Below are 14,541 nucleotides of genomic sequence, written 5' to 3'. Positions count from 1 at the left end.
ATTTCCTCAACAGTAAGCAGACATTTTCTCCAAAACCATCGGCAATCATACTCACTTGTCGGCCATAGATGGCCTTGACATTTAAGTGACCTGAGCAAATCCGCAGAAACGAAATTGGGCCTATAACTTTTGAAATAATGATCCGATTGTGACCATTTATAGCTCATTTTGTAGGGAAATCATCTCGCTTTTGATCTGTAGGCCTCAACGGGGCCTTAAAAATAGTTTACGTGAAATCTAACTTAGATTGAGGAGGGGGTGGTTCCGTCGTTACATCCCTTTCCTTTTATATAGTACTAGGGTAGGGTCTATATACCTATATGTCTTTCTAACGCTGTTTCTAAGCGTGACACGCCCCTGTGGCAGTTGCCCCATAACATTGTTTAGAATTATCTTGAATATACTTTATACCTGGAAAATAAATACATTTTGCATGATAAAATAAAACAATCCTTCCAAATTTACAACATACCTGTGGATCATAACAACACAGTAGAGTTGTTGCCTGACATGATGTGTGCTGGGCCTTTGGCACATGCAGTTTTTATAGAGGGCAGTCACGTGACCTGCCTCTGCATCATTTGCAGGGACTACATGTGTCAAAGCCCAGGATGTAACTGTCAGACCACAAGTGCTGGAAAGTATGGCGTAGCGTTAGTGACAAACAAATTGTAGCCTGTGACACTCAGAAGATGATTAGAATTCAAGTTAACTGAGCAAGAAACAGGAACATATCAAGTTCCAATAGTAGCTAAACATATGAGAACAATACATTTCATTTTGAACACATTGAGCAAACCCCCATAATTAGTTTGTTTAAATATTGCTCACATGGATGCAATATTGGCAGTTGAATTGAATTATATAAGCCCTATCCTAGAGAAATCATAAATGTGTATTAAGTTTGGTCATAAAAACATTCACACTTTTGGGGAGACAGCCACATACTTTGGACCTTGCCCTTTTATCTCAAGATTTTGTGTCACATGTAGTTAATTAATGTGTTAATGAATCAATTCAATTCATAATTACATTCTAATGAACACATAACTATTTTTAACTTACAAAAAAACCTGTTTAAAATATATTTGTGATGGCTATTTAACACTTTTAACGATTATATGCTGGCATCAAATGTTAATGTTTTTCTTAATAAAGGATTTCTACACACACTGCCTCCAGGTTATGGCGTAAGTTAGGCGAGTTAAAATAGCTGACATGTGGAGATAAGATATTGATATCCTCATACATTTGTAAGTGAAGGGTATTCAGATGAATGGTTCTGGGTAAATGGGTTGATGAAGGGACAGTTAATGACAACCATTGAATGAGTTCACAATAACAATTACTGCATTACAGCTGAAAATGGAAACATTTTTTTCTAGTTAAATTGCCAGATCTCACAAGTCTCACCCATGAAAGCTTATGTAAATTCTAATTTACACAGAAATACAAGAAAATAGTACAAAAGTTTGGATAAAAAAATATTTCTACAAATAACTGTCAGAATATTCTCCCTTTAGATAACTGGCTATTAGAAAGGAAAACAAATGTACACTGTGGTTGTCCTCAAATGTTCAGTCATGCCATAAAAGCTGTTCATCAATTATCAGTTTAAAGTTCTGTTGGTTGTAAACAATAGCAAAATGATATCATTAATGCCATAATGCATGATCAGAAAACACAATATTTCCTCTTCAGATAGTCATTATAATCTGCAGAAGACCTTGCAAAGGAAGTGCTGAGAGATGATTCTTCTGTTTGCTTGACCACAGGCATCATATCACCATGAGGAGCTGCAAGAGATAGAATTCCGAATCACATTCTCAGAAACCACTGATAACTTTCTATAAAGGCACCATGGCTAACTTGCAAGTTTATGCACAGGTATTAAATACTGAACAAAACAAGAAACGTCACATTAGGAGAAATGAATTCTAGTACAAGGTAGTTAAAATGGGCAAATACAATAATGGTCCCCTGACCATAATTTCATGAGCGTAACCACCAATGCGTGGGAACAATATGATGGTGATCAGAAAAAACATGTTAACAATCCCAGTAAACAATAATTCTCATGCCACAAATGTTGAACGTGAACATGTAGTTGACATGCTACAGGCTGGCCAGTCTATTGTGGCTGTTGTACATGCAACAGATGGACAATTCACAACCTGAGGACGTGTGCATTAAACAGGTACAACATCTAATCGCCCCAGGTCAGAACGGGCATTTGTGACGTCACATGCCGAGTACAATCAAATTCAGCTAAGTAATCGTTTTACGACCACAATGTCAATCAGTAAAGCACTGTTTAGGGGTAGGGTAACTGCCCAGACCATACGAAACTGCCTGCTCACTGCCAATCTTGGTGGTCGATGTCCTTATGTTGGGCTGATTCTGACACAGGTAAACTGTAATGAATGTCTATGCTGGGCACACTGGGTGTTGGAAGCAGAGACAACGGAATAGGGTTGTGTTTAGCAACGAATCACATTTTACACTGAGGTTTGTCAGTGGAAGAGTGCCAGCATGGTGTTACAACACCATAAAATGTGATTCGGTGCATGTCAGAAAGTCAACTGATTTTGTGGTTGTAGCGTAATGGTTTGGAGAACTTTCTGCAGGAACATGCAGTTGCGTCTTCTCGCAATTTGCAAGAATGTGAATGCAGTGGGATATCGCGTGACCAGGTCCTTGTACAAGAGCTGGTGCTGTCATGGCTGCTCATTGTCCAGGCCTCATTTCCAGCATGACAATGCGACACCAGACACAGCTGCTTTCACAAGAAATTTTATGCAAAATGTGAGTATTGACTTCTTTGAGTAGTCATCTGGATTACCTGACCTCAATGACGTTGAACATGTATGGGATGCTCTTGGAAGAAGTCTTCGTGCCTTGAGACGTCAACCCAGAATGTTCAGCTGGGCGCTGAGTTGGTACAGCAATTGCACAGGTTGCCCAATGATGTGTTCATGGGTGCTAGGCAATCAATGAAACAATGTTGCCTTGCTGTTGGCCTTGTTGTTGTGAATGGGAGTTAAATGGTTTCTGACAGACTCTCATGTAGTAATTTCTATTTCTTTTAATGTGGTCAATGTGCAACTGAAAAAGGAGTGCGTTGAATTGTGACTGCTCAGTCAAAGATTTGTTTGGCTGTTCTTCCATACTGCATATGGTATAACTCCTGAATGATGTCTCTGACTAAAGAGATGTTAGGCTTGAAAACATTTCCTGTATTTCCAGTATCAGGTGAAGATGCAGTAGATGAGACCAAGTGACACACCTCAGTCTGACTTTGTTGAGGTGAGTGACAGTATGAGTGACATTAGTAATTCTGCATTATTTAATAATAATTGAAGTTTGCAAGACTTGTGATGCTTGCTAATGACATTTCTTTGTCTTGACTTTGGCCCAACATGATGAATAGTAAATACCTCCTGTTGACCCTTATGCTGACCTTATCTGATTTACCCTTCAATATTGAGCTAATAATATTTTTGTGTAGACAAAATATTACTTTATGTTTATGTTGAGTAGGACATGTTTGGTTAAAATGGGTTTCTGAGGCCTCTTACAAACCCTGAGTGTCCATCCTTAACATCACCCTCCAGCAATTTATGACTGCTTCTTCTTATCCAGTGTCTGACTGACTGACTGACTGACTGACTGACTGAGTTTGGTTTTATGCCGCTTTTAGCAATATTCCAGCAATATCATGGCGAGCGACACCAGAAATGGGCTTCACTCATTGTACCCATGTGGGGTTATCCAGTGTCAATACTCAAGGAATGTTGTACATCGGTAATATTGATGACAGGTTCATACAAGGTAAGGTGAATCTGGGCTTAACACTTTGTTCAATATTATTACTCTTAGGTAGTGACATGCTTATATTTCCACCGAAATTACCTTCTTCTTGGTGCGAAAATCGGTCTAGTAGCTTATATTGTATGGACCAGCAACAACCCCACTGAACAGTCTGCCTAATTAGAAGATAAAGCTACTGTTTTCAATTTTGCGGTCCTTTATCGTTGATTTAAGACCGCTAAATGTAATTTAAAAACATTTAAATTAAACATTTAGCGAAATTGAAAACATAGTAGCTCTCTGCTCATCAAAACCGTACTTAAATGACAGTTTCAGACTGCTAATTAAAGTGACCGATTCACCGCGTATGAATACAATAAACTCGTTGACCCTATTGTTTGTAAACAAACATCGGCAATTTCTATCTTGGCAGCATCTTTGTTGTTTTTTAAGTAAAAAGTGAATGCTTTGAAGAAGAATTTCTTGACCCTAATCCCAGTGAAGAAACTACGAAGCTGGAAAATCTGTCAGCAGCGCAAAAGCGGCAGTATATTCAAACCGGGTCCAGATCTACGTGTGTTGACGTCGACCGCTTCCGTCCCGGCCGTAATGCCCAGTCCTTCCACTTCCACTGTCCATGTATCCCACATACAATGTGGCATGTCAGGTCTTTTCCAAATTGGCAATAGTTGGGTGGTTATCAACAATTATTTCCGTGAATAAAGTTAGCGGCGACTAAACTTAGCGAGTTCACGTCTTGAATTTGCGTGAGTCGATTGTCATACAGTAGGGGAGATCAATAATTCGTTTAAGAAAAATCAAATAATTGTACTTGCTCACAGTTTAAACTGTATTTTTTTTATATTTATGTATGCTACTTGTTACAAATACAATCAGAACTGAGTATCACACAATGTCGTGCTAGAATGTGGGAGAAAAACCCCATGTGGTGCAGGTCTCAGATGTTTACCGCTTTTGTAAAACTCATGATCTTTACTGCATTCAGTACTGGCAACATAATAACAAGCACCATCCTTTAATACCTTTTAATATGATATAGATAGGGATCAAACTACGGTACCTTCTTTCTGCTCTCTGGGCACTCCCTATCAATAAGACCAGAGATGATCCCAAAGTCACATTCAGAGAAATGAGATATGAAGTCTCCAGCATCTCTCATACAGTTAAGGAAAAAATTGTTTAAGGGATACATACCTGCTTCTAAGTGTTTTGCTATGCTGCGGTCAAGGTCAGCACGGAGTTTGTTACTGAGAGGATCCTCTGATGCGGCATTCAGATGACTGCTTTCTGGAGATATGACATTACTGATGGCGGACACATTGAGGTTGTTGAAGGATGTAACAAACTTGTTACGGTGTCTTTCAGATCTGGAAGGAAATTGACAGCATTACAAACCATTCACCTTATCTGATGTGGCATTCATACTATGGCCTTTGAAAGCAATGGAGCACAACTAACTTTCTGTATTAACTGAATTAAACAAAACACTTTTAAGAGTTACGATTATTATGTATGATACAAAATATGTCAATCTATGAAGAAACCAAAGACCTTTTGCACCCTTTTTTCCTGCAATCACAGAAATCATACATAGACAGAAGGGCAAACAAAACATACATGAAATCCCTCAGACACCCTCACATTTTCTGTAAATTGCATCATGATACGTGCATAACTACAGTGGTACATTTAGGTAGAAATTGCCATAATACAACTGAAATATGTAGACAACAGTTAGAATGTCAACAAATACATACATATAACAAAGGTAGCTGTAATCATTGATAGTCAAATAGTTTCTCTATTAACACTAAGGACCTATGAAAACACACACTAAAAATCTGAATGATTTGAAAAAAATATCTTTTCGTGATAAGAAGAGATAAACATACCAAATGCATGCCTGAATTCTTTGCATGTGAGCTGTCTACAAGGCCTAAATCATTATGAACAATGTTGGCGGCCAGCAATTGCTGACAATGGGTTTCCAAGTAAAGTAATAAGCATTAACAACAGTTTGTAAGTTCCTCATTAAGACTAATTTACTATTATTTTTCAATTAGTTTAACAACTACTGATGATAATAGGGAATTTGTTCAGAAAATAGGCCAATGTAAGTGTGCACAATACCACAATAAAATTTAGTGGCAATGGGGCCTTCAGTATTGATGACAGTGATGTATACTACTGTTATATAAATCTCTGTTGAACAGCAGAAGAATGGGGAAACATCCATTATCAAGGTATTGACACAAGCAGTTTTCTTTGGAATGTAACTTATTCTTTATGACAACAACAGAGTAATCAAAACCACTGGTGACATAGAAGTGAGATAGATATTCCATTGACAATATCACACTCCGGCGCAGTGATGACTTAGCATAACATCACTGCCACAGGCTACTTTACATCTCACGTGACCAGACTTTTCTCTTGTTTGTAAACAAACGCGCATATTCATAATAAGAAGAGACTGGCTTACGCAAGTTTCAGCACACTCTTCACAATATTTTACATTGTTACATATATATTCTTCTACATCTACGACAGTAAGGTTTATGACAGTACATATTTAGATATTAAACTGGCTGCATCGTTTGCTCTCCGTCAGCTTCGATGACAGCACGTGGAGCCGTGCAACCTATGTAAACAAATGATCGCTACGCAAATCGAAATAGGGTACGTTTTAGGATATTTTCTCAGTGAAACTAAACCATTCTATCAAAGATGTTTCATTAGATGTGTAGACTCGTCAAACATAGTTAAGAAATATGTACATTATATTGAATGGACTGTGTTAAGATGTGACGATTCGTCACATCTTTTTGGCCTGTGGCAGAGGTACTATGCTGGCCGGCTGCATGGAACTCTGGGTAGGAGAGTGTGACAATATCTCACTGGAGTATAGTATGGTGACATATTCATACTAAGTATACTGAAAGTTTGGTCATGTTGTATTACCAAGGACAAAAGCAGCCTGATTCCTGTGGTCTCCTGTGCTATGCTTCAACACTGACCACGGCAAATGACTAACAAACAGCAATCATGTTTCAGGGAACCCGAGGCATTCTACAACCGTAAGATTATTTCTTCTTGAACACATTTATATTTGACCAAAGCTGAAACCTGGGTAGACGAACAAGCCTAGTGGCTTACATAAATGCCACTTCAGTACATTGTTCCAATGGCTGGATACAATAAATGAAATAGTTTAACAACAAAAGAATATGACTGAGAAAAAGTATCAGATATATGACTGAATAATGAATATGTTGTTATGGTGTTGATTATGCCTAGCAACGAAATGAGCTGCAGCAAAACATCCAATTACATGTATACAAAACTTGAGGTACATTGAGTATATATATGTACTGGTGGTAATCACTAGAACGGGTTACTTTCAGAAATGAAATGGTGCAATGAGTTGAGAATGTTACTATTAGTTGAGTTATTCAATGCACTGTTACCGTATAGAGTAGTTTTAACATTACATCCTTGAATATAAAAATATACACAAAGAACTAGGATCACTTCTGATGTGAGGAAACTAGTTGCTTCAAGAAAGCTAGCCGGTACATGGGACAGAGATGGGAAATCTTTGTGAAGATGCTTGATAGACTGGTTTCGCTCATCACCAAGAGACATCAGTTTGATAATCTGATCGAGTCCCTCAGACAAAGAATCAGCCTGAAACTATCCAAGGGTGTACAGGGATCAGTGGAGTTCACCGACATGGAAGACAGTGTGGAGAAGAACAACATCTATGTTTTTATTCATTTGTGGTAGCATTCAACAGAATCATTGTTTTCGCCGTGAAGTGTAATGAGACAGACAACATACATTAGGGCGTGTGGGAATTATGATTCACATTGGCAAACTATAAAATGTCTAGATAGTACAGTCCTGTTATAAATTCACTATAAGTATCAGCAGATCGTCTGCTTTTTTATTTAGTTTCAAAATGCATACAAGTATGATAATAAACTAATTAGGATTATAAGACCAAATATAAAGACGTACATTGACTAGTATCTACATACTGGTGAGTGGACGTTAACGTCGTGCATGTAGCAAGAAATTTATCGTGCAGTATTGTCACTTCGACCCCCACATCGCTTCCGTGGAAAAAATCGTTATGTTATAAGTTGAGTCATGCAAAATCCTTTTTGGTCATGATTCAAATACATATGTAACTACGAGTAGAAAGTAATTTTGATTTTCTAACTTGATGAAAACAAACCATAATCTCATTAATTCTAACAGACTTTAGCCTGTGACTTTACGATTTTCAAAAATGGCGGCACCCTGTCGCGAACATAAACCAGTCTGAGGATAAATGCTATTTAGGTTTGTTTTCACCGAGTTACAAAATCAAAAGTACTTTCTACTGGTAGTAAAATATGTATTTGATTGATGGCCAATAGGATTTTGCATGACATAGCTTATAACATAACAATTTCTCTCGTGGAAGCAAGGTGGGTGTCAATATAATACTACTTACAGTATTATTGTCACTTCGACCACAACCTCGCTTCAGAGGAAGAAATCGTTATGTTACAAGTTGTGTCATGGAAAATCTTTATGGTCATTAATCATATACTTATTTTACTACAACTAGTAAGTAGTTTTGATTCTTTAACTTCCGTGAAGCGATCTGAACACAAGTAAGATATCGTTTCAAGCTTCCACAACGCTCGCTTCGCACTCACAAACATAACCCAAACATAAAACATTTTGCTGATAAAATTGCTGATATGTGGGCGGCAACAGGAACATATAACGCCATGTCACATGATACCAGCTTCTGCTCATTAACTGTCAGGTGTTTCCATAATAGGCTGAAATACAAGAGTGGTTTTTTTTACATGTTTCTTGCAATTTTACAAATTTATTGTTAAAGTTTAATCACAGATATTGACTTTTAGAATGCTTTTGCCTCTCAGTGTTCACGAATGGTGTTTCAAAGTAACAGGACATTGGGTCTTGTAAGTTTAAGATGTCTGTCTGACCCATTGAAAATTCACAGGACCCATGGAATAAAATTAAACACACACTTCAGATTTAACATTTCTTATAATTGGCATTGAAATTATTTACAAACATAAGAAACATTAAGATAAAATAAACAGCAAACAAGTGTCACATGTCAAATATAACAACTTCAGTCAAAGTCATTGTGAAATATACAGTCTGACACTAGGGCCGGTGCGTTGTAGACTTCTATCGGACCGGACCGTTGGCGAATCTGCCGGATTTGTCAGAGGGTCAGACACTATTCGCAAACACTGGCCTCTATGAAAACAAACCTTTTGTGTTAGTATTCTCCTTGAAACAAATAGAGTACATTCTGCTGTATGTTCTATTATGTGCTAAACTTGTGTCAAATGGGTCAAATATTCCCCCGGCCCCCACATATTTACATGACAGTTACTTGAAGTCCAAATCGTTTCCATGGAAATCACGACAAATTTAAATGCCAAAAATATGTAAAACGCAAAAGGCACCATTTCAAGATCTGACTCTTATATCTGCTGAAAAATATTGAAAGGTTTTTGAGTTGTGCTCCGGAAACGAAGCCCACCTCTTCCTTTTCAGATTGAGTCCGAATCGTTTCCATGGGAACCAATAAAAGTAAAAAATTTAAAAAATCTGTTAATAGCAAAAGGCACCACTTTTTGATCTGTCTCATATATCTGCCACGTTTTGTTGAAAGATATTGAACAGTTTTCGAGTTGTCCTCCAAAAACGAAGCCCACCCCTCACTTTTGAGACCAAGTCCCAAATGTTTCCATGGAAACCAGGAAAAATAATAAATGACAAAAATCTGTAAATAGCAAAAGGCACCACTTTAGATTCTGTTTGATATATATACCAATTTCTGGAGATGAAATGATTACAGATGGACGGACGAACGATTACAGGCGTCGATTATATCCCTCTGCATTACATGTTGGGGGGATAAAAACAATAAGACACACAAAAAGTGAGGGACTTTTCTCAATTGTGATATATTTTGTGACATGCATGTGTGAGACATGTTCTACTATCAGGGTCCTGAATAAACTACCAAGACTCATTTCGTTATGTAACACACTAACAAACAAGGGTCATCAGAAGATGACAAATCCCCCAGGCCCCTATAAAATTGAAAGAACAAGAAGACAAAGTCATCAATGTTCCCCGCAATGGTAAAGTACTTTTTATGAATATGCCTACTAGCTATGATTATGTCAAATGTTTTGGAGTGTATATAGCAAAGTGGAAGGAGAGTATTGATAAGTTTTTAAGATCTGCTCCAGAAAGGAGCACTACCACCAAATTCACTTGAAGCCTAACTTGTTAGGACAAGATGACATCCTCTTAGTCACAACCTAAGTCACGTTTCCAAAGAAACCACAAAAAATGTAATTTTCTGATTAAAATTGATATTTTATACTTATCCTGACTCATGCTCTTTTGCTTGTCTTCTTCTTCTTGCGAACATAGTGGAACACTTGTATCTCCCTAATTGAAGCTCCCTTCAATGTAAAATCACTAATTAGTACTCACCAAGAGTTGCCTCCCTCTTCCAAATGCACGGGAAAGGAGGCGTCACCTCTTCCCTCATGCTTCACTCTCTCCTGATATAGTGAGCCCAACACTTGAATTTACTGGGAAATCCAAAGTGTTATGTGGGGAGGATGGGAGGGCTTACCTCATGAGTCAGGATAAGTATAAAATATTAATTTTAATCAGAAAATTACATATTTTTCCTTATCCTGACTCATGCTCTTTTGCTTGTAGAATCCTACAGAAACGGAGGTGGGAAAACAGAATACTTTGGATTTGGGGGAAACAGAGATTTATTTCTCAACTTCTGTAAAAGATCTAGGAGTATATTTACAGTCAGACCTTTCAATGGAAAGACAAGTATCGGAGATCTGCAAGTCATGTTATCATCATATCCGGACCATCGGAAAAATACGACATCTACTGACTGAATGTTCTACAGCTGCCCTTGTTCGTTCCCTCATTCTTTCCAGAATAGACTATTGTAATAGCTTGCTTTTAAACATCTCACAAGAGCTCTTAAAACGTCTGCAATGCATAGAAAATATTGCAGCACGGATTGTGAGCAAAGCACCAAAGTTCTCAAGCATGGCCCCTATTCTAAAACAGTTACACTGGTTGCCCATAAGAGCTAGAGTGAACTTTAAAGTTTTAACCCTCGTCTACCAGTGCATACTAGGCACTGCTCCAGCCTATCTCAAAGAACTGTTCAAACCATATCTTCCATGCAGACAGCTTCGCTCCAGTGACAAAAACTTACTTCACATTCCAAAATGGAAGTTGAAATCCTATGGTTTTCGTTCCTTTCAAGTGGCGGCCGCGATGAACTGGAATGAGCTACCAGCTCACCTTAGAACAAGCCCAACAGTCACATGTTTCAAATCAAACCTAAAGACATACCTTTTCTCTATGTTTTTAAAATGACTCCTAAATTCTATCTTGTCTGCGCTATGAGCATGCTGTCGGTGTGGATTTAGCGCAATATAAATGGACTAATTATTATTATTATTTAAATATTTAGTGATTTCTGTACAAGTAACAACCCCCTACGGGAACTTCCTAATGGCACTGTAATTAAGCTAATTCCTGCTGCTATAAAACATAAGTTCTACCAGCTGCCATAGATGGGGGTACTACAATATATAGATACTATGATAATAGTAATAATGGTATAAAACCACTCCAAAGTGGAGAAGCGACCCAATGTACATAAACATCAGTACTGGGCTTAAGACTATTACAGACTTAAGATATGTATATAATAGCACAAACTCCGTAGAGTTATAAGCTAGATGAAACTGGTATGATATATATATAAAAATAATCTCGTGAGACTAATCATCGTCTACGAGGGACTGTCAACTGCTGTGCGAGGACCATGGGACCGAAATGGTGAATACCTGAGACGTCCTCGGTGGTGATATCTCTCAGATAGTGGTTAGCAAACACCATGTCGGATTTCCAAAAGCAGCCCTCCATAATGGTATTCAACGAGCAATTTCCGTGTAGAGCGAGTGTGGAGGCCAGTGCTCTTATTTCATGGGGATTAGATGCTCTTGGAGGGTCGAGTCCTGCAGCCTTATAGGCACGAAGTATGACAGTTCTGATCCATATCGAAATGGTGGTACGAGAGACTTCGGTCTGAGTCGCTGTCGATAGAGGGATGAATAACCGCTTGAGTTGTCGTCGCCTCGTTTTGGATCGTTGTAGATAGATTTTGTGTGCTCTGACTGGACATAGAGATAGGTCAAGCGTATCTTGAGGTCCGAGAATTGAGGCGAGTGCAGGAACATGGAATAATCTGTCTGGTTGACCTGGCAATTGATTCTTGGCGATAAAATCCCATCGCAGTCTCAAATGCACTATGTTTTGATTGTCGTCAAAACGTATTCTCTCATGATCTAGTGCGTGAATTTCTGACATCCTGGCTGCCGTTGCTAGGGATAACAGGAACAAAGTTTTCTGTGTCAGAAATTCAAAGGTTGTTGATTCCAGTGGTTCATAGGCCTCACTTGTGAGGTGTTGGAGCACTATATTTAGATCCCATGCTGGAGCACGAAATCTGTTTCTGATCCTCCAATTGGATGCACGTAGTAAGGCGAGTAACTCTGGTGTCTTAGTTAACTTGACACCCGTTCTCATAGTTATCACAGAACTTAGAGCTGCGAGATAAGTTGACAATGTCGAGCCTTTTAAATGTTTATTTTGTCGTAGGTAACACAGATAGTCAGCCACTTGTGGATGTGTAGCATTTCTCGCTGTAAATCCCTTTTTAGCAGCGTATGTTTCAAAACTGTGCCACTTGTCGTCATACAAGTTGCGCGTAGAATTGCGTAAAGCAAGCGTGACTGCTTTCGCCGCTCTGGCTGAATAACCTCTCTTGTTTAGACACACTTTATTACAGTCCATACGTGAAGTTGGAATGCTTCTGGGTTTCCGTGCGCTTGTTTGGTGTGAGGATGTATTAGTAGATTCGAGTGCTTTGGTAGCTCTAGTGTTGGTTGTCCAATTTCTTGAATTAGAATGGGAAACCACGTTCTGGCTGGCCAGTAGTAAGTGACCAAAATCAGTTGGAGGCTCTGTGTTTGACTGATTTTCTGTAACACCTTTGGAATTAGCTGGCGGACGCAGCGACGCTGCGTTGAGGCCTTCCCAGGATATGCTTAGTGCGTCTGTTGCCCACGCCTGTGGATCCGGGACTGGTGATACGAATGTTGTTAGCTGATTGTTAAAGCGAGTGGCGAATAGGTCTACTAGCGGAGCTTCTATTTCCTTGATAATCTGTGCAAAGATTTCTGTATGGAGCATCCATTCTGTCGGTGACGGTAGATGTGGCCGAGACAGTGCGTCTGCTAGTACATTCTTGGCTCCAGGAATGTGGCATGCTCTGACATGTATGTTGAGATCGTCGATTAGATCGAACAGTTGAAAGCATAGAGTCAATAGGTTCAATGATCTCGTTGAGCCTTGTTTGTTTACATAAAACGCCACTGTTGAGTTGTCGGTGTGAATCATCAGATGATGAAGAATAGTGCTCCAATGTAGTAGGGCATTGATTACTGCTTTCATTCCTAGCATGTTTATGTGCAGCTTGCTCTCTTGCTGGTTCCATAACTCCGATGCCGTCCGGTTGGCGAGATGAGCTCCCCAACCTTGGAGCGACGCGTCTACATAGAGATGGGTTTTGAATTCCGGCTCTGTTAAATAGATGCCTTCGCAGACATTCGACCTCCTGGTCCACCATAGTAGATGAGGTCTGATGTGCTTCGGTAGACTGAATGGTTGTAGGTCGTCGAGATGAGTGTTGACGAGGACCTGTAACGGACGTAACTGTAGTCTGCCTCTGACTGTCATGTCTTGGGCTGACGTGAGGAGACCCAACAGACTCTGCCATTGTCGTAGTGGTAGCGGAGAGAGTAAGGCTTGTGGGATGGTCTGTTGGATCTTGAGCCATCGGTCCTCTGGTACGACGATACGGTTCTGTGTCGTGATAAATCGAATGCCTAGAAATTGCAGATCTTGCGTAGGTTCTAGGTCCGACTTGAGTAGATTTACTAACCATCCTAGCTGTGTTAGTAGCTTGATGATGTAGTTTAACTGTAGTTTGAGACGCTGTGGATCTTGATCTACTTGAATCCCGTCGTCGAGGTAGAACGCACTGCGTAGCCCTAGACGATGTAGGTAAGTGACGATGGGTTTCGTTACTCTTGTGAATAACCAGGGGGCCGATGATATTCAAAATGGGAGTACTTTCCATTGATAATGCAGCCCGTCTAGTGTGAACCGTAGGTATTTCCTGGATTCGGGATGTATGGGGATATGTAGATACGCATCCTGCAGGTCTATACTGGCCATGTAGTCCATGGGACGAATTAGGTGCCGTAGTTGAGGTAGATGTATCATGCGAAACGTGGTGGTTTGCGTAGATAATCTCTGTTGAACGTGCTCATGTTGTAGACTTTTCCCTGGAGTTTTTCTTGGGTACTAGGAAAACTGGGGAGTAGAAGCCTGGTTCGATGTTTACTTGATCCAGTACTTCTATGGCCTGCTTGATTAGTAGCGATGCAACAGCTTCTCTTAACTTTAGTAGTTGTTGCGTCTGAAAGTCGAACTTGTGAGGGTTGACTGTAAGCGGAGGCGTGGCCTGTAGTTGGATTCGAT

At 39.4% G+C, this 14,541-nt stretch overlaps 1 protein-coding gene across 1 annotated transcript in view; it reads right to left on the bottom strand.

The window, feature by feature from the left end:
• Positions 1-261: 261 nt before the first annotated feature.
• LOC124282195 (ankyrin repeat domain-containing protein 26-like) overlaps positions 262-14,541 on the bottom strand; it is an 895,780-nt gene continuing 881,500 nt past the window's right edge. The window contains exons 43-44 of the mRNA XM_046718159.1: positions 5,026-5,198; positions 262-1,796 (exon numbers count right to left, since the gene is read on the bottom strand). Coding sequence (XP_046574115.1) covers positions 1,675-1,796; positions 5,026-5,198 — 295 coding nt within the window. The 3' untranslated portion in view covers positions 262-1,674. The remainder of the gene's footprint in view (positions 1,797-5,025; positions 5,199-14,541) is intronic.

The sequence above is a fragment of the Haliotis rubra genome, unplaced genomic scaffold (genome assembly GCF_003918875.1).
Source record: "Haliotis rubra isolate DU_JTF1 unplaced genomic scaffold, ASM391887v1 Scf295, whole genome shotgun sequence".
Taxonomy (NCBI): Eukaryota; Metazoa; Mollusca; class Gastropoda; order Lepetellida; family Haliotidae; genus Haliotis; species Haliotis rubra.
Note: the sequence above shows the minus strand (reverse complement) of the source record. Positions and strands in the feature narration are given on the sequence as shown.